The sequence below is a fragment of the Sapajus apella genome, unplaced genomic scaffold (assembly GCF_009761245.1).
Source record: "Sapajus apella isolate SASKATOON/1434 unplaced genomic scaffold, GSC_monkey_1.0 scaffold2, whole genome shotgun sequence".
NCBI lineage: Eukaryota > Metazoa > Chordata > Mammalia > Primates > Cebidae > Sapajus > Sapajus apella.
Window position 1 is genome coordinate 26,935,134 of NW_022436942.1, and position 17,609 is coordinate 26,952,742.

Below are 17,609 nucleotides of genomic sequence, written 5' to 3' on the forward strand. Positions count from 1 at the left end.
AAAAAAAAAAAAAAAAAAAAAAAAAAAAAAAAAAAATTAAAAAAGAAGCAGCAGCAATCTATCCAAATATCCGCTTTCTCTTCGTTCATTAATTGGCACCTACTCAATGATGGGTATTTTTCTAGGTATTGGGTCATTTACAAAGAAAAGTAATATCATTACTCAAGGAAAGTGTACAGTTGCAAAGGAGCATAAAGTTATTAAATAGGCCAGTTGCAGCAGCTCATGCCCATAATCCCAACACTTTTAGAGGCCAAAGTGGGAGGACTGCTTGAGCCCAGGAGTTTAAGACCAGCCTTGGCAACATAGCAAGAGCCCCATCTCTACAAACAACAAATTTAAGTTATTAAATAACTATAATAACATAGTAAGTGTTGAAGCACAAAAGTACAAAGTGGTTTAGGAACAGAAAGGAATGAGTGACTAATTCTTCCACAATTCCCCTTCCTTCCCATACAGAGTAGGAATAGGATGATATGACCCTGGTTAATGGATAACTTCATCGTGAGGTGTAGGATTTGGGCCTTGTATCCTATTCCACGAAGGCTGGTTTCACCCACCAAAAGTCACTCTGTTCAGGAAATGCCTTCATTATAGGGCCTGTTGCTGCTGCAAAGCCAGTACAAGTTTTTTGGATGGCAAAGTCCCCATTCTTGGCTAGGTTCTGTGGCTCACACCTGTGAGCTAACACTTTGAGAGGCTGAGGTATATCACTTGAGCCCAGGGATTTGAGATCAGCCTGGGCAACATAGGGAGACCCTGTCTCTACAAAAAATAAAAGTAAATTAGCTGACTGTGGTGGCTTGTGCAAGCCCGGGAGGCTGAGGTGAGAGGATCCGTGGAGCCCAGGAAATCCAGGCTGAAGTGAGCTGTGATTACACTACTGCACCCCAGCCTGGGCAACAGGGTGAGACCTTGTCGAAAAAAGTTCCCATTCTTGATAACGTTATGGTCTGTTTTGGGTAAGACATGATCTCCCAAGAGATTGCCTGATCTAATAGGAGAGACTGTTTTTCATTTGTTTTGGAGACAGGGTCTCCCTCTGTTGCCCAGGCTTGAGTATAGTGGCACCAACATAGCAAATAACCACATTTCTGAAATGTTTGCCATAAATCTTAAGGGTTAAAAAAGAAAAAGATCATTTTGAGATAAAATCCATTAGTCTCTGTTCAGCCTTACGAAATTAATTTATCCCAGTTTACTTAATGATCAAGTGCCAGAACTAGAATTAGAGAGAAATCATGACATAAGCTTTACCTTGGCAGATATATTCTGCAGGTATTAACCTGACCTAATTTGATATGTTTTCAAATAGATCCTTGACTTCAGAACTTTAATGTTTTTGTTTGGTTTGATTTGATATTTTGTATCTTAAGTGATTGCCAGATTCCATGTTCTTATTAGGAAGAAAAAGAAGCCAACTATAGCCTGAGCGGCACAGAAATTTAACTCATTATCTTGGAGACTTGATAACCAATGACTGTAATTAAGAAACATAATGTTTTAAAGCCTCCATTGACTGAAGCTGCAAGTGAGAACAGGCACAAAAACCAGTAGAGAACAGCTCATAAGATTGTACTTTTCCTTTTGCCTATACTAACCCTAGTACCTAAGAATATTCATGTTGGTAGTCCAAACTGTGTCTCAGAAAATTTGTTTCATGATTTACTAAGTAGATGTTATCTGAGAAAACTATTCCATGTCCAAATAAGTTAGGGAAGCACTGGTTAAAATCAAGTTAAACTGGTTTATTTACTTCCCAGAATATTTAATATGGTACTATGCTTTGTTCACATTGAAGTGAGCAGGCTATATATAGTGTGCAGCTTTCACCAAGGAAGCTCTTCCCACCCCCATCCCCACCCCCAAGACTTTTTTGCAGGACTAATGTGTCTTTGAACATCCATTGTATAAAGTTCAATTAAAACGGTTTGATTAGGTCAGCATTCCTCATTTTACAGATAACAAAACTGAGGCCCAAAGACAAGGCTAACATACCCAAATTTTCATTTGTGTATCAGATATTTAAAGCTGGGAAAAGCTTTCAACTATCAAAGATTGAAGTGTTACATCACAAAATTATTGGCAATGCTGGAACCAAAACTCAGATCTGAAATATCCCATTCAGTGTGAGCCTTGCAGTTTCATTAAGACTTGAATTTGATATTTAGTGAAGTGTAAGAGATGTAACTAGTATTGCTGTACTCTAGGTTATTTTATTAAGTTTTTAAATTATCTTTCATTTATAGATTATGTCACCTTAAAAAATTAATATGCTTGGCTGGACTTGGTGGCTCACGCCTGTAATCCCAGCACTTTGGGAGGCCAAGGCAGGTGGATCACAAGGTCAGGTGTTTGAGACCAGCTGGCCGACATGGTGAAACCCCATATCTACTAAAAATACAAAAATTAGTTGGGCGTAGTGGTATATACCTGCAATCCCAGCTACTCAGGAGGTTGGGAGGCCGAGGTGGGTGAGTTACCTGAGGTCAGGAGATTGAGACCAGCCTGGCCAACATGATGATCTCTACTAAAAATACAAAAAAATTAGCCAGGCATGGTGGCGCACACCTGTAATCCCAGCTACTTGGGAGGCTGAGACATGAGAATCACTTGAACCCGGGAGGTGAAGGTTGCAGTGAGCCAAGATCGTACCAATGCACTCTCGCCCCGGGGCAAGAGTAAAATTCTGAAAAAAAAAAAAAAAAAAAGAATTATAGGAAAGAAGAACATCAGCCAAAGGCAGAAATATCAAAACAAGAAACATATTGATGGAGAAGAATTAGAGCCTGAAGGGAGATGGGTCTGAAATGATCAATCATCTTGGCTGTGCAAGAAAAGTCAACTGCAGGCCGGGCGCGGTGGCTCAAGCCTGTAATCCCAGCACTTTGGGAGGCCGAGGTGGGTGGATCACGAGGTCAAGAGATCAAGACCATCCTGGTCAACATGGTGAAACCCCGTCTCTACTAAAAATACAAAAATTAGCTGGGCATGGTGGTGCGTGCCTGTAATCCCAGCTACTCAGGAGGCTGAGGCAGGAGAATTGCCTGAACCCAGGAGGTGGAGGTTGTGGTGAGCTGAGATCGCGCCATTGCACTCCAGCCTGGGTAACATGAGTGAAACTCTGTCTCAAAAAAAAAAAAAAAAAAGAAAAAGAAAAGTCAACTGCTAAGAGGAATTGAGTTTGCTATCACTGAATAAAATTTACTAAATATCAAACATACACCCTTTCCTGTGGTTCCTGGGAGGGAAAGAGAAAAAAGCAAGAGAAACCAAGTCTAAAGTGGATAAGGATACAGAAGGAGGAATGGGGGAGTAAAACAAGCCTCACTGGCCCTCAGATCTGTGACTGGGAAATGTCTGAACTGAAGACATTTGTATGACATGTGCTGCAACTCCTTCCCGTTCCTTTTTTTTTTTTTTTTAAGAGACCAGGGGTCTCACTCTGTTGCCCAGGCTGGAGTACAGTGGTGGGATCGTTGCTTACTGCAGCCTCCAACTCCCAAGTTCAACTGATCCTCCCACTCCAGCCTTCCCAGTAGCTTGGACTGCAGGTGTGAACCACCAGGCATGGCTAAATTTTTTTTTTTTTTTTTGGTAGATATGGGGCCTCCCTGTGTTGCCCAGGCTGGTCTCAAACTCAAGCAATCCTCCCTCTTGGGTTCAAGTGATTCTCCTGCCTCAGCCTCCCAAAGTCTTAGGATTATAGGCATGAGCCACTATGCCTGGCCTTTTTCTTCTCACTCTTGTGACAGATTAATAAATTATTTATGTATGTATTTGAGGAAGGGTTTTGTTCTGTTGCCTAGGTTGGAGTACAGTGGCAAAATCATAGCAGCCTTGAACTCCTGGGCTCAAGTAATCCCCCCACCTCAGCCCATCATCACGCCCACCTCCCATTCCTTTTCTGGTACTAATTCACCTGAAAGGTGACTGAGCTATTGATACTAGGAAAAATGCCCTTTTAGGTGGTGCTTGCAAAGCCAAGCTCACATGCTGACTCAGTCACTGCCCAGCAGAAGATGTTCTTCACAACCTTTCTCAGCCCAGAATTGGAACTGAGGTTTGGCATAGAGTGGGTTAAAATATCCTCTTCCAAGTTTCACATACAGGGCACTGCTTTATTCTGTTGAAACTTGTCAGTAAGATTTAAACCCAGAAAGTCCAAAATCCTTGCTTAGAGTCATGATAGTTTGCAAATAAGCAGATGGACTACAGAAAAGGTGAATGAAAGGTGGGGAAGCAGATGAATGAGAAAGAAAGAAGAGAACAAATTATTGAAATGAAATATCATTTAGCTGGAACCCTACATAAATTTTCTACTTTTATTGCTCAAAACTCATCTTAGCAAAAACGAAACAAAAAGCAGTTGAACAGCTTTCAATCCCTTGCAGTGGCTAAGAGAAAGATTGCAGGGAACATGAAGCAAAAGAAAAAATTTTTTAAATCAGCTTCTCAGGGTGTGAACTTCAAAAGCCAAAGCAGTGGCATGAGATGTGTGTTCAGAGTTCTAACATGAAATAGATAGCTCTAGATTCCCCTAGGAGATTAAATGACAACTGAAAAGCATGTTTCAACTGGAGCTTGCCTCGAATAACACCCCAGATCCAACTTCATAGTTTCTTGCTCCTTCTCAGCAAAAGGAGAGGACTGAACTCTGGTAACAAACCTGCTTTGGAGGTGCCACTACCACATTTTTTTTTAAGTGAAGGGGGCAAGCGAGGGACATATTTTACCCTGTGACAGCCTTGTAGCGCCATCTGCAGTTCCTAGCTAAGACTACAACAAACCACACCTCTACAAGCTTATTAGGACCACCCCACTGTTCAAGAGGAAAGAAAACTAAGGGCAGCGGGCAGTGGCTCACGGCTGTAATCCCAGCACTTTGGGAGGCTGACACAGGAGGATCATGAGGTCAGGAGATTGAGACCATCCTCGCTAACACGGTGAAACTCCGTCTCTACTAAAAATACAAAAACTTAGCTGGGTGTGGTGGCACGTGCCTGTAGTCCCAGCTACTCAGGAGGCTGAGGCAGGAGAATCCCTGGAACCCGGGAGGCAGAGGTTGCAGTGAGCCAACATCATACCACTGCACTCCATCCTGGGCAACAGAGCAAGAATCCGTCAAAAAAAAAAAAAAAAAAGAAAGAAAGAAAGAAAAGAAAACTAAGACATACAGTACTAGATTAAAGTCAGTGAGTCCTCAAAAGCCTCCTGGGTCCTAGAGTAGATGCAAACATAGCTCTAAGACACAGTGCTTAGGAAAAGATCTAAGGGCCTCAGTTGACTATAAGTTCAATGAGTCACACTTACATAGCAACCAAAAAAAGCTGATAAATTTTTAGGCTGCTGGATTTAAAGGATGATATATTGTTCAGACCTTGAGAATGTAATAGCCCCACAGTACCCTGTTCTGTCTGAACACATCTCAGAATTGCATTTAGTTCTGGGCACCACAGTTTAAGAGCAATATTGACAAGAGCTATAAAAAATGTTCATACCCTTTGACCCAGTAATCCCACCCATGGGAATTTATTCTAAAAAAATAATTCAAGAGAAGAGATGAATTAGAGGCATGAAGATATTGATGCCACATTCTTTACAACAACATTATATAAATGTTTCTCCAAAAGGGAATATTATACAGCATTAAGATATAATGATGTGTTGTAAAAAATAAATATAAGATAACGCATGCTTCAACATATTTGAATCTTTTTTTTTTTTTGAGACGGAGTTTCACTTATGTTACCCAGGCTGGAGTGCAATGGCACGATCTCGCTCACCGCAACCTCTGCCTCCTGGGTTCAGGCAATTCTCCTGCCTCAGCCTCCTGAGTAGCTGGGATTACAGGCACGCACCACCATGCCCAGCTAATTTTTTGTATTTTTAGTAGAGACTGGGTTTCACCATGTTGACCAGGATGGTCTCGATCTCTTGACCTCGTGATCCACCCGCCTCGGCCTCCCAAAGTGCTGGGATTACAGGCTTGAGCCACCGCGCCCGGCTGAATCTTTTTTTTTTTTCTCTTTTCTGTCGCTCAGACTGGAGTGCAGTGGTGTGATCCAAGCTCACCGCAACCTCCTCCACCTCCCAGGTTCAAGCAATTCTCCTGCCTCAGCCTCCCAAGTAGCTGGGACTTGATGCATGCCACCACACCTGGCTAATTTTTGTATTTTTAGTAGAGACAGCGCTTCACCATGTTGGTCAGGCTGGTCTCGAACTCCTGACCTCAGGTGATCCACCTGCCTCAACCTCCCAAAGTGCTGGGATTACAGGCATGAGCCACTGTGCCCAGCCCATATTTGAGTCTTAGAAACACTATGTTCAATGAAAGAAGCCAGACACACACAAAGGGCAGCATATTGTGTGATGCTGTTTAAATAAAATGTCCATGATAGGCAAATCTAGAGAATCAGAAAGTAGATCAGTGATTGCAGAGGCTAGGAGGAAGAAGAAACAGAGATTGATTGCTAAGGAGTATGAGGTTTCTTTTTGGCATGGTAAAATATTCTGGAATTAAATAGTGGTGATGATTATACAACCTTGTGAATATATCAGAAACTACTGAATTGAACTTTTTTTTTTTTTTTTTTGAGATGGAATTTCGCTCTTGTTACCCAGGTTCAAGTGCAATGGCACAATCTCAGCTCACTGCAACCTCCGCCTCCCGTGTTCAAGCAATTCTCCTGCTTCAGCCTCCCCAGTAGGTGGGACTACAGGCGCGTACCACCATGCCCAGCTAATTTTTGTATTTTTAGTAGAGACGGGGTTTTACCATGTTGATCAGAATGGCCTCGATCTCTTGACCTCGTGATCCACCTGCCTTGGCCTCCCAAAGTGCTGGGATTATAGGCGTGAGCCACCGTGCCCGGCGAATTGTACACTTTTAAAGGGTGAAGTTTAAGCTATATGAATTATATCTCAATTAACTATATAATGACAAAGTCTTTATAGTAATATTTTAAAAGTTCATTGAATCCCAAGCATTTTTACATTTTACTGTAAAGACATTATCAGGAAGGAGGGAAAAAGTACAAAATTATGTCCCTGATATGATTCAACCATGTTAAAGGATGTACATTTATGAATGAGGACTAGAAGTGAACATGAATAATTGAAAACAAACAGTGTGATGCAAGTGAATTTTTGGAGGGTGGGATAGATGATGGTCATTATACTGCTCTTCAAGCAATTAGAATTTTATTTTCTTCCCAAAACAATGTCCACAAGGGGGCAGACAGAAGATGACAAATCAAACCATTTAATACAAGCCTCAGCTGAAAAGAACTACAGAATAGAGGGCTGGAAGTAATCTTAACGGTCATCTAGGCTGGGGTCAGTGGCTCATGCCTGTAATTCTAACACTTTGGGAAGCTAAGGTGGGAGGATCGCTTGAACCCAGGCGGTCATGTCTACAGTGAGCTGTGACCGTGCCACTGCACTCCAGCCTGTGCAACAAAAATTTCTGTCTAAAAAAAAAAAAAAAAAAAAAAATCATCTAAGTCCATCTTCCTCACATGACAAGAAAGGAACTGAGGCCCCAGTGGAAAAGTGGCTCACCCAAAGTCACCAGTATGATCAATGCAAGAGGCAGAAGTAGAGCCCCATCTCTTCATCTTTTCATCCCTCCTCACTCAGACTACAGTGCCTCCTCCTTAAACTGGCTGATGGTAAATGTGGCAAATGGAAGATTTAGAGGGATAGGAGATGAAGAGCAGATTCTCATCAAGAAAGGGTTTTTTGTTTTTGTTCTTTGGAGCAAGAGATGGCAGGTCCAGAAAGACATTACAGGGAAGCAAATTTAGGGAACAATTAAGGATGTCTAAAAGGTGAGGCAGGTATAAGATTTATAATTCAAACAAAAGCCAAAATGGTCATCTCTGAGGCAAGCTGTTCCCAAGATTCTGTACTATATAGTTGCTTGGGATACAGGCCTTCTCAGTTCCCTTCTAACTCTTCAAATGATCTGTGAATTTTTGATTTGTGTAAATGGGAGAATATGAAATCACTGGATTCCATTAAATCGACTAAGGTAGAAAACAAGGAAGACTCACTTGTTAACGTCTTACATTTCCTATTTACTAAACTTCCTTTTTTTTTTTTTTTTTTTTTGAGTTTCGCTCTTGTTACCCAGGCTGGAGTGCAATGGCGCGATCTCGGCTCACCGCAACCTACGCCTCCTGGGTTCAGGCAATTCTCCTGCCTCAGCCTCCTGAGTAGCTGGGATTACAGGCACGCGCCACCATGCCCAGCTAATGTTTTTGTATTTTTAGTAGAGACGGGGTTTCACCATGTTGACCAGGATGGTCTCGATCTCTTGACCTCGTGATCCACCCGCCTCGGCCTCCCAAAGTGCTGGGATTACAGGTGTGAGCCACCGCGCCCGGCTAAACTTCCTTTTTTTAAGACTGTATTTTGGGTTTAATTTTCATTTCATTTACTTATTTGTTTTTATTTTGTTTGTTTGTTTATTTGAGACTATGACTCACTCTGTCGCTCAGGCTGGAGTGCAGTGGCAAAATCTCGGCTCACTGTAACCTCTGCCTCCTGGCTTCAAGCAGTTCTCCCCACTCAGCCTCCAGAGTAGCTGGGACTACAGGCGTGTGCCCCACTGAAAATGAGCCTGGCTTATTTTTATATTTTTAGTAGAGCAGGGTTTCACCATGTTGGCCAGGCTGGTCTGGAACTTCTGACCTCAGGTGATCCATCAGGCTTGGCCTCCCAAAGTGCTGAGATTACAGGTGTGAGCCACCACACCCAGCCATAGCAACCCTTTTAAAGTAGATACTTGGCAAACATCTGTAATCCCAGAACTTTGGTAGGCCAAAGCAGAAGGGTTGGTTGAAACTAGGAGTTAGAGACCAGCTTGGGCCACATGGAAAGACCCCATCTCTATAAAAACAAATAAATAAACAATAACAACAACAAAAAGCCAGGCAGGGTGGTGCCTGTCTGTAGTTCCAGCTACTTGGGAAAAAGAGTCAGGAGGATCATTTGGGCCCAGGAGTTCCAGGATAAAGCAAGCTATGATCACCCCACTAAATTCCAGCCTGGGGAACAGAGCAAGACCCTGTTTCAATACGTAAATACATGAATTTATTTTTTTTGATAATTTTTTTGAGACGGAGTCTCATTTTGTCACCCAGGCGGGAGTGCAGTGGCACCACGCCTGGCTAATTTTTGTATTTTTAGTAGAGACGGGGTTTCACCATGTTGGCCATGCTGGTATCAAACTTCTGAACTCAGGTGATCTGCCTTCCTTGGCCCCACAAAGTGCTGGGATTATAGGTGTGAGCCACCACACCCAGCCAAAAAATTTTAAAAAATAAAATGGATACTATTATGTCAGCTGTAAAGGATACTAAGATTCTAAGAGGCTGAAAGAATAAAAAATAGGACAACTAGAAAATAATGCAACCTAATTCAAATCCTACTGTTGGTTCTTCTGACACTAAAACTCATGCTCAAGGATGAAAGACAAGTCATAGGCTAGGAAATAATATCTACAACACATATTATAAATGTTTAAGGTTTCTAAAATGCAAGGATACCACCAAACTAGATTTCAGAGAAACAAATTGGAACACACTTTAAAAAGAAATAGAGAATATGATGAAGCAATTCACTGAGGAGAAAATGCAAATGCCCAATAAAGATTTGAAGAGATGCTGAACTTCATTAAGCGTTAGGGAAATGCAAATTAAAGTAATTAGAGGCCGGGTGTGGTGGCTCATGCCTGTAATCCCAGCACTTTGGGAGGCCGAGGCGAGTGGATCACCTGGGGTCGGGAGATCAATACCAGCCTGGTCAACATGGTGAAACCCCATCTCTAAATAAATAAATAAAGTAATTAGATGTTATTTCTCACCATCATCTTGACAAGTTTAAAAGAGTGGTAACATTCCATGCCAGTTACAAAGAAAAGGCCAGTTTCTTGCACTTGGTGAAAGTCTAAATTGTTACAATCTTTTTCAGAAGAAATCTGATACAATATCAATCAAATACAATTGTTTGAGGCAGGGTCTTGCTGTGTTGCCCAGGGTGGAGTGCAGTGGTGCTATTATAGTTCACTGTAGCCTCAACCTCCCATGATCAAGCAGTCTACCTACCTCAGCCTTCCAACTAGCTGGGACTATTGGCATGTGCCACCACGCCCAGCTAATTTTGTGTTTGTTTTATTTTTATTTATTTTTATTTTTATTTTTATTATTTTTTAAGAGGCAGAGTCTTGCTATGTTGCCCAGGCTGGAGTGCAGTGGTTATTCACAGTCGAGATCCCACTACTGATCAGTACCAGAGTTTTGACTTGCTCAGTTTCTGACCTGGGCCAGTTTACCCCTCCTTAAGCAACCTGGTGGTCCCCTACTCCTGGGAGGTCACCATATTGATGCTGAACTTAGTGCGGTCACCCAATCAGCATAGTGCCCTACAGCCCAGAACTCCTGGACTCAAGCGATCCTCCAGCCTCTGCCTCCCAAGTAACTGGGACTACAGGCACTCGCCACCGCGTCCGGCTGTTTGTTTTATTTTTTTATTAGAGGTGAGGTCTTGCTGGTTGCCCAAGCTGGTCTTGAACTTCTGACCCCAGGTGTCCTCCCACCTCAGCCTTGAAAAGTGCTGGGATGCCAGGCCTGAACCACGATGGCTGGCCTGATACAATATTAATAAAAACTGTAAAACCATGTCTTCTGTTTTACCCTATTTATCACTTAATTGGGATATAGCTTCAACAAAAAACAAAACGCAAAAGTGCATATAGTCAAAGATATTTATTGTAGCCTTGCTTATGCTGGAAAAATAAGAACTGCTTATCAGTAGTTCCCACTTCAGTAAATTAAAATATTCCCATATTTTGCAACAAAAACCCGTGATAAAATTTGAGAACAGTAGCTAGGCACAGTGGCTGACGCCTGTAGTCTCAGCACTTTGGGAAGCTGAGGCGGGCAGGTCATGAGGTCAAGATATGAGACCATCCTGGCCAACATGGTGAAACCCTATCTCTACTAAAAATAAAAAATTAGCTAGGTGTGGTGGCGTGCACCTGTAGTCCCATCTACTTGGGAGGCTGAGGCAGGAGAATCACTTGAACCCCGGAGGCGGAGGTTGCAGTGAGCTGAAATTGCACCACTGCATTGCAGCCTGGCAACAGAGAAAGATTCTGTCTCAAAACAAAAAAACAAAAAACATCGAGAACAGTAAAATAATTTTCCATATCAAGTAAAGACCCTAATCACTCCTTGCTCTTTTTCCTTATAGATTATTTTGAATATATTTATGTTTTACAGTAGTGCTACATATCATATTTAAAAATTATTAATAGCCTATGAAAATTCCATATGATAATTTGACAAACTATAAGTATTTGGCAAAGCAAATGTATGTCAATTCTTGGCAACATTAAAATGGTGTGAAAATTAATTGGATCTTGAAATCATGGTATATAAGTAAATTCATTGGCAAAAATTTTTAAACCTTTTTTATAGGTAGGACATAGTGGCTCACCCCTGTAATCCCAGCCCTTTGGGAGGCTGAGGCAGGTGGATCACTTAAGGCCAGGAGTTTCAGACCAGCCTGGCCCGCATAGTGAAATCCCATCTCTACTAAAAACACAAAAAATAAGCTGGACATAGTGGTACATGCCTGTCATCCCAGCTACTCGAGAGGCTGAGGCATGAGAATTACTTGAACCCAGGAGGCAGAGGTTGCAGTGAGCTGAGATGGTGCCACTGCACTCCAGCCTGGGAGACAGAGCAAGACTCCCTCTCAAAAAAAAAAATAGTTAAATAACCTTCCTCCATCACGTATCAATACAATGTGGGTAGGATAAAGTGGTGTGTTCTCTAAAAGATATATTTTTTCTAATTTTTTTATTGATAATTAATAGTCATACATACTCTAAAAGATATTTGATTGTTTTACAATATGCCTCTCAGTCTCTGGTTATTGTAATTTAAGAAAAAATTACAATAGCCAAGAATACAGAAATTGAGAATATAAACACATTCTTCTACTACAATCTTTCTCACTCCTTTAAGGTTTTCTCATGTCCACTGCAAGCAGTTTCTTTCTTTTTCTTTTTTTGAGATGGAGTTTCGCTCTTGTTGCCCAGGCTGGACTGCAATGGCATGATCTTGGCTCACTGTAACCTCCACCGCCCAGGTTCAAGCCATTCTCCTGCCTCAGCCTCCCCAGAAGCTGGGATTACAGGTGTGCACCACCACACACCTGGCTAATTTTTTGTGTTTTAGTAGAGACAGGGTTTCTCCATGTTGGTCAGGCTGGTCTTGAACTCCTGACTTCAGGTGATCTGCCTGCCTCAGCCTCCCAAAATACCAGGATTACAGGCGTGAGCCACCAAGCAGTTTCTTTAATGCTGTTGGGATGCCGTTTGTGGGCAAAGCTAGATTTGGGACAAGTTGCCAAGCTCTGCTAGGAAGTCCATCCTCAGGGGGAAGTTTCTTCTCACCTCCAGGATCCCCTGTGCTTCCTTGGTTGACTCAGGACTTCATATGCAGCCTGGATCTCCAGGAAGTGCTTCTGTGCCTCCTCTGTCTGGTCCAGGTTGTGGTCTGGGTGCCAGATCTTCACTAGCTCCCGATAACTCTGATGTATTTCTTCATTTGTTGCCCCTTCTGGGAGGCCCAAAACCTTATGGAGACAGAAGATGACAAATCAGAATATTCCAAGTTGTCAGAGTACCTGGGCCTCTCCTTGCACCTTTGCTAAATCAGACTATCATATCTCTAGAATTGGCTTTTACTTGCCCATGGGAAAGCTCTGCTTAGAATCACAGAGTAATAATAAGAAAAAAATTATTTTAGAAAAAATAAAAGCTCATAGCAGCTTTATTTATAATAACCCCAAACCAGAAGCATCCCAAATGTTTATTTACAGTGGAGTATATCTATAACTGTGTTTATATATTATAAACTGTGGTATAATGGTACAATGGGTTAACTTACAACAGTGAAAACAATTTACAATTGCAAGTAACAAGAGCAATAAATCTCATAAACATCACATTAAATGAAAGATGAAAGATGCCAAATACAAGTCCAGGCATGGTGGCTCACACCTGTAATCCCAGCACTTTGGGAGGCTGAGGCAGATAGATCATGAGGCCAAGAGCTCAAGACCATCCTGGCCAACATGGTGAAACCCTGTCTTTACCAAAAATACAAAAATTAGCTGAGGGTGGTGGCGTGTACCTGTAGTCCCAGCTACTCAGGAGGCAGAGACAGGAAAATCACTTGAACCTGGGAGGCATAGGTTGCAGTGAGCCAAGATCACGCCACTGCCCTCTAGCCTGGCAAAAGAGCAAGACTCCGTCACGAAGGAATGAAGAAAGTAAAGAAGGAAGGAAGGGAGGGAAGGAGGAAGCCAAATGCAAAAGAATACATATTGATGGTTCCACCTATTTGGAGCTCAAGAATGAACAAAACTAATGTATGGTGACAAAAGTCAGAACAGAGATGACCTCTGAAGGTGCGAGTATAGGCTGAGAAGGGGAATAAAAAAATTTCCTTAGTGCTGGAAATGTTTCATACCCTGATCTAAGCGGGGTATACATAAAATTAGTGCACTTTATATACTTTGTACCTCAATAAAAAGTAAACAATATACACATATAGCTTTCCTACTCACTATTACAGCCTCTGTAACCTTTGCCCATTGCACACAGATACCCAAAGAAGCCAGAGCATGCTTCCAGCGCCTGGCCAACTGACATGAGAACAGTCCTTCCACATGAGGGCCACCAGAGCCACCAGACAGGACTGATGGGGAAGAAAGCCTTACCTGGTAAGCCAGTTGACGCTTCTCATCCTGAAAACTCTGAAAAAACTCATAGAGCTTCTCCCACTCCTGGAAGTAGCTGCTGTTGAAGCCAGGATCCCCCATCAGTAGCCTCCAGATCCGGTAAGGCAGAAGGAGGAAAAGCTCCATGAGGTGGCCAAGAAGAGGGAATAAGTTGAACCAGTTCAAGAGGGAGCCAAGGATTTCTGCCACATAGCTGAGGGTGGCAGTTGTGTTGCAGAGGGCACTGTATGCCAGTGGGCCCGTGAAAGCGAGGTAAGCCAAGCCTAGCCGGTAGAGCCTCACACTGAGTGGCTCTGACGCCACTGACGCTTTGTAGCGGCGATGCTTCTGAGCTGTAATGCTGGCGGCCACACTGATGGGCAGGATAGCTATGGGGCGGCCATAGAAGATAGGGGAAGTGAGAAATGCTGCCCCTATAGTGTTCTTAAAGTCTGAGGTCTGGTTGCCAACAGCAGCCACCAGCAAGACTCCTAAGCCAACTGCCAGTGGGAGAGCCACAATATAGAAGTTGACCATGGAAGAAAGGCTAATCAGCGCCACAAGGCCAAAATAGATGCCAACTATCACCTGGGCAACAAATCGAATGGGACTTAGAGGGGGTGTCACCCCTCGGGGGCTCTGTCTCTGTCCCTGGGCTTTGTTGGCCTGAGCTACAAAGCTTGGGAGCTTCCAGAACTCCAAAAGCCAGCCCAGCCCACCGCCCCCCAGGGTCAGCATCCAGAGCAGGGCATGGCTGTCCCTTCCTAGGTATAGGTGGTGGAGCCCAGCAGGGCCCCCCACAGCCCAGAGGGCATAGGTCACCAGGAGCCCTTTGGCCATCCTCTAAGGCAAAGGTCTCAGAACAGGTCCAGTTGCTCACAGCGTAGAAATCTCAGGGTCCTCTGTGAGAATCATGGATGTCATGGCCCCAGAGTTGTCCTTAGGTCCTAAGAGATGGAAAAGCAGAGTCATAAGATGATGTCCAGGCTCCAACACAACAACCATTTCTCCTTCTAATAAAAGTAGCATCCAGGCCAAGTGCAGTGTCTCTCACCTGCAGTCCTAGCACTTTAGAAGGCCAAGGCAGGTGGATCACTTGAGGGGAGGAGTTGGAGACCAGGCTGCCCAACATGGTGAAACCCCGTTTCTACTAAGCATACAAAAAATTATCCAGGCATGGTGGTGGGCGCCTGTAATCCCAGCTACTCAGGAGGCTGAGGCAGGAGAATTGCTTGAACCCAGGAGGTGGAGGGTTGCAGTAAGCCAACATTGCGCCACTGCACTCCAGCCTGGGCGACAAGAGCAAAACTGTGTCTCAATTAAAAAAAAAAGTAGACTCCAGATCTGCCTGAGTCCTCACAATGCTATTTATCTCATATCCCTTGCCCTAGCTCCTCAGTCCCATTCTTTACAACCACAGTGACTCCAGATTTAGAGGAGGAAGCTGTTTAAATTTCAGACCTCCTCTGAGACCAATGACCCCAAATGACTCATGGGGGGATGTGTGGAGGGGCAGGGCTGCATTGGATGCCTTTCCAAAGTTCCCATACATTTTGAAAGCCTCTGCCTCACCCCTGACTTAACTCCAACTTTGGCTGCCCTCCCACATTTGGCCCAAGCTTTAGCCCCCCTCCAGCCTTCCGAACTCTCCAGGCCATGCGATTTTCCCACAGGTCAAACTTGAAAGGGGTCCTGAATTCCCTCTATTAAAATATCCTGGAAAACTACGTTTGACCTAGACCTTGGCACCCCACATTTTTGGGGGGCCGGCTTGGAAAGCCTCTCCACAGCAGCTGGACGAATCCTCACTGTATCAAACCAGACGCCAAGCTTGCCTGCCAGTATCCCCTCTACGTGGAGCGACCACCAGCCAGCACCCGCTAGTCCCAAATTGAGCGTCCGTACCTGGGTGCCCTGCTCCCAGACCGCGTCATTTCCTTTGACTACAGAGTGAAAAGGGCCTGCCTCGCCCGGCTCCTACTTCCATCCAAATGGACTTTGTCTTTTGTGTCACGGAAGTCGGGCGTCCCCAGGCCAGGCTCCTCCCCAGGGCCCCTCCCCGGCCCCCTAGGGATCACCTTCCCGCCGGGGACTCCTCCCGCCCTCCCTCGCGGGGAAACTCAGGGCAAGGCTCTGCAGACGCCCGCAGCTCGCGCGAGCTCAGCGCCCAGTCCAGGCCCAGTACCTCCCGCCCGAAGGCACCACAGCCGCCAGGTGGCGCTGCCGCTGAGGAAGAGCGGCTCCGGGCGGTCCCCAGACTCACCTTGCGCGGATGCCGAGGCACGGCAGCATACGGCGGCCCCTACTGAGGGGCTGCCTGGCGGGAGCAAGGGATGCTCCTATCTGTAGTGCTAAAAAAAAAGGATAAACTCCTGTAAATGCAAGAATATGCCCTTGATTGCCTCTTCCCACCACCATACATAGAAAGATGACTCCTCCCTCACCTCAAGCTGCAAGCTCCTCTCTTCACGCTCCGTTGACCTTCAAGACTGGACGGTTCCACCTCCAATTTCCCTAAGGCAGAGACATCCACTGACAGGCTGCCTACTGCAGGGAGGGACCCCCCAACCCAGGCTGGCGTCAGCACCCCACAGAGCTTGCCTCAGGGGCCCGCCTTTGGGCCTTCCAGTTAGGGGCTTTGCTTCTGCACCTGAGCGTGAGACCTCAGGAGCCTCCCAATCCAGGGCTGCTCTGTCCCACGGGCCAAGGGCCAGAGGAAGAAATGGGAGCAGAGGGATGGAGAGCGGGAGGCACCACTAGGAGGGCGAGGCCGCAGCCGGAGTCTGGGGGTGGTCTGCCTTCCCGCGCCTCTGCGCTGCCGCGGAGCTGCAATGCAAGACACCTTCATTTCAATGTCCCGGGCTCCAATCCCGGGTTCTACTCCATGACCTTAATTAAGTCATACAGCTCCTTGGGCCTCAGTTTACTTCTCTGGAAATCTCGTGGATCTCCAAGGTCCCCCAGTCTGGACTTGCGGGGGTTTGTGGGGAATGTTCGGCCTCGCCGGTGTCACCTCCCTGCGGTAGGCAGAGCGCTTCCCTCCAAACCCCCGGCGCCCTCAGCCCTCTTCTCGGCCTAGAGAGGAAATGCTGCTTTCTATATAACCTCTTAGGGCTCACTGCAGGGCTAAGGCTGGGAGGGGCCCCAAAGCCACGCCTCAGACTGCTGGGGGCGGGGGCGGATAGGGGCGCTGAATAATGAATGAGACTTAATTGCGCTCTAATCTTTGCAAATAGCGCGGCAGCGGCTGGACAAACAAACTATCTCCTGGCTAGGGGGTGGGGTGGGGGCGGCAGCCACACAAGGGAGAGGGAAGGGGATGGCCGCCGGGGCACCCAGCAGCAGCGCGCCACCCGCTCTACCGGCCAGGGAACCCAAGAATGCAGGGCTGCGCTGGCGGCCCAGAGAGTGGGAGTCGGGATGGGGCTTAGGGCTCCTCTCTCGAAGCTAGGGCTGGGGAGGGAGAGAAGCTGATTGTGCGGGGAGAGCCAGAGGCCCAAGGGCAACGTGAGTGCGAGGAAAAGCTGAAGAAATGAGTGGAGGGCGGAGGAGAGGGGAGAAGTGAGCGAGGAAAAGGCGCACCCGGGGAGGGGCGGTGGGGTGAGGGAAGCGGGAGAAGAGCTGTTACCGGAAGGAAAGGGAAGAGCGATGGAGGAACGAGCGAAGGAAGGCGCGAGGGGCCAGGAGAAGAGGAATTGGAGAAGAGTCAAGGAGAGGGATGCGAGGTGACCAGAATAAGAACTAGGGGGCGGCAGGGCGGGGGGAGGCGCCCCTGCCTCCTCCTCGCCCCGCAGCGCTCCCGCCCTAGC

General features: G+C 45.6%; 1 protein-coding gene and 1 long non-coding RNA gene across 2 annotated transcripts; both read right to left on the reverse strand.

Annotated features, from left to right (window-relative positions):
* Positions 1-7,211: 7,211 nt before the first annotated feature.
* LOC116562251 lies at positions 7,212-8,483 on the reverse strand. The gene is made up of 2 exons (XR_004273847.1): positions 8,397-8,483; positions 7,212-8,093 (listed from the first exon to the last, which is right to left on the reverse strand). It is a non-coding gene; the product is annotated as an uncharacterized LOC116562251 (long non-coding RNA).
* A 3,372-nt stretch (positions 8,484-11,855) lies between these two features.
* On the reverse strand, positions 11,856-16,891 carry DNAJC22 (DnaJ heat shock protein family (Hsp40) member C22). The gene is made up of 4 exons (XM_032294399.1): positions 16,245-16,891; positions 15,706-16,151; positions 13,801-14,747; positions 11,856-12,651 (listed from the first exon to the last, which is right to left on the reverse strand). Exons 3-4 carry the CDS (start codon positions 14,638-14,640, stop codon positions 12,466-12,468), a joined length of 1,026 nt encoding a protein of 341 aa, XP_032150290.1. The 5' UTR covers positions 14,641-14,747; positions 15,706-16,151; positions 16,245-16,891; the 3' UTR covers positions 11,856-12,465.
* Positions 16,892-17,609: the final 718 nt, after the last annotated feature.

What these genes read in the sequence shown, in the direction of transcription:
- DNAJC22 (XM_032294399.1), bottom strand. Translation starts at nt 14,640, where the DNA reads ATGGCCAAAGGGCTCCTGGTGACCTATGCCCTCTGGGCTGTGGGGGGC. An exon ending in AGCGTCAACTGGCTTACCAG is followed by an intron (nt 12,652 to 13,800) that starts GTAAGGCTTTCT and finishes TGTCTCCATAAG; the next exon opens with GTTTTGGGCCTCCCAGAAGG.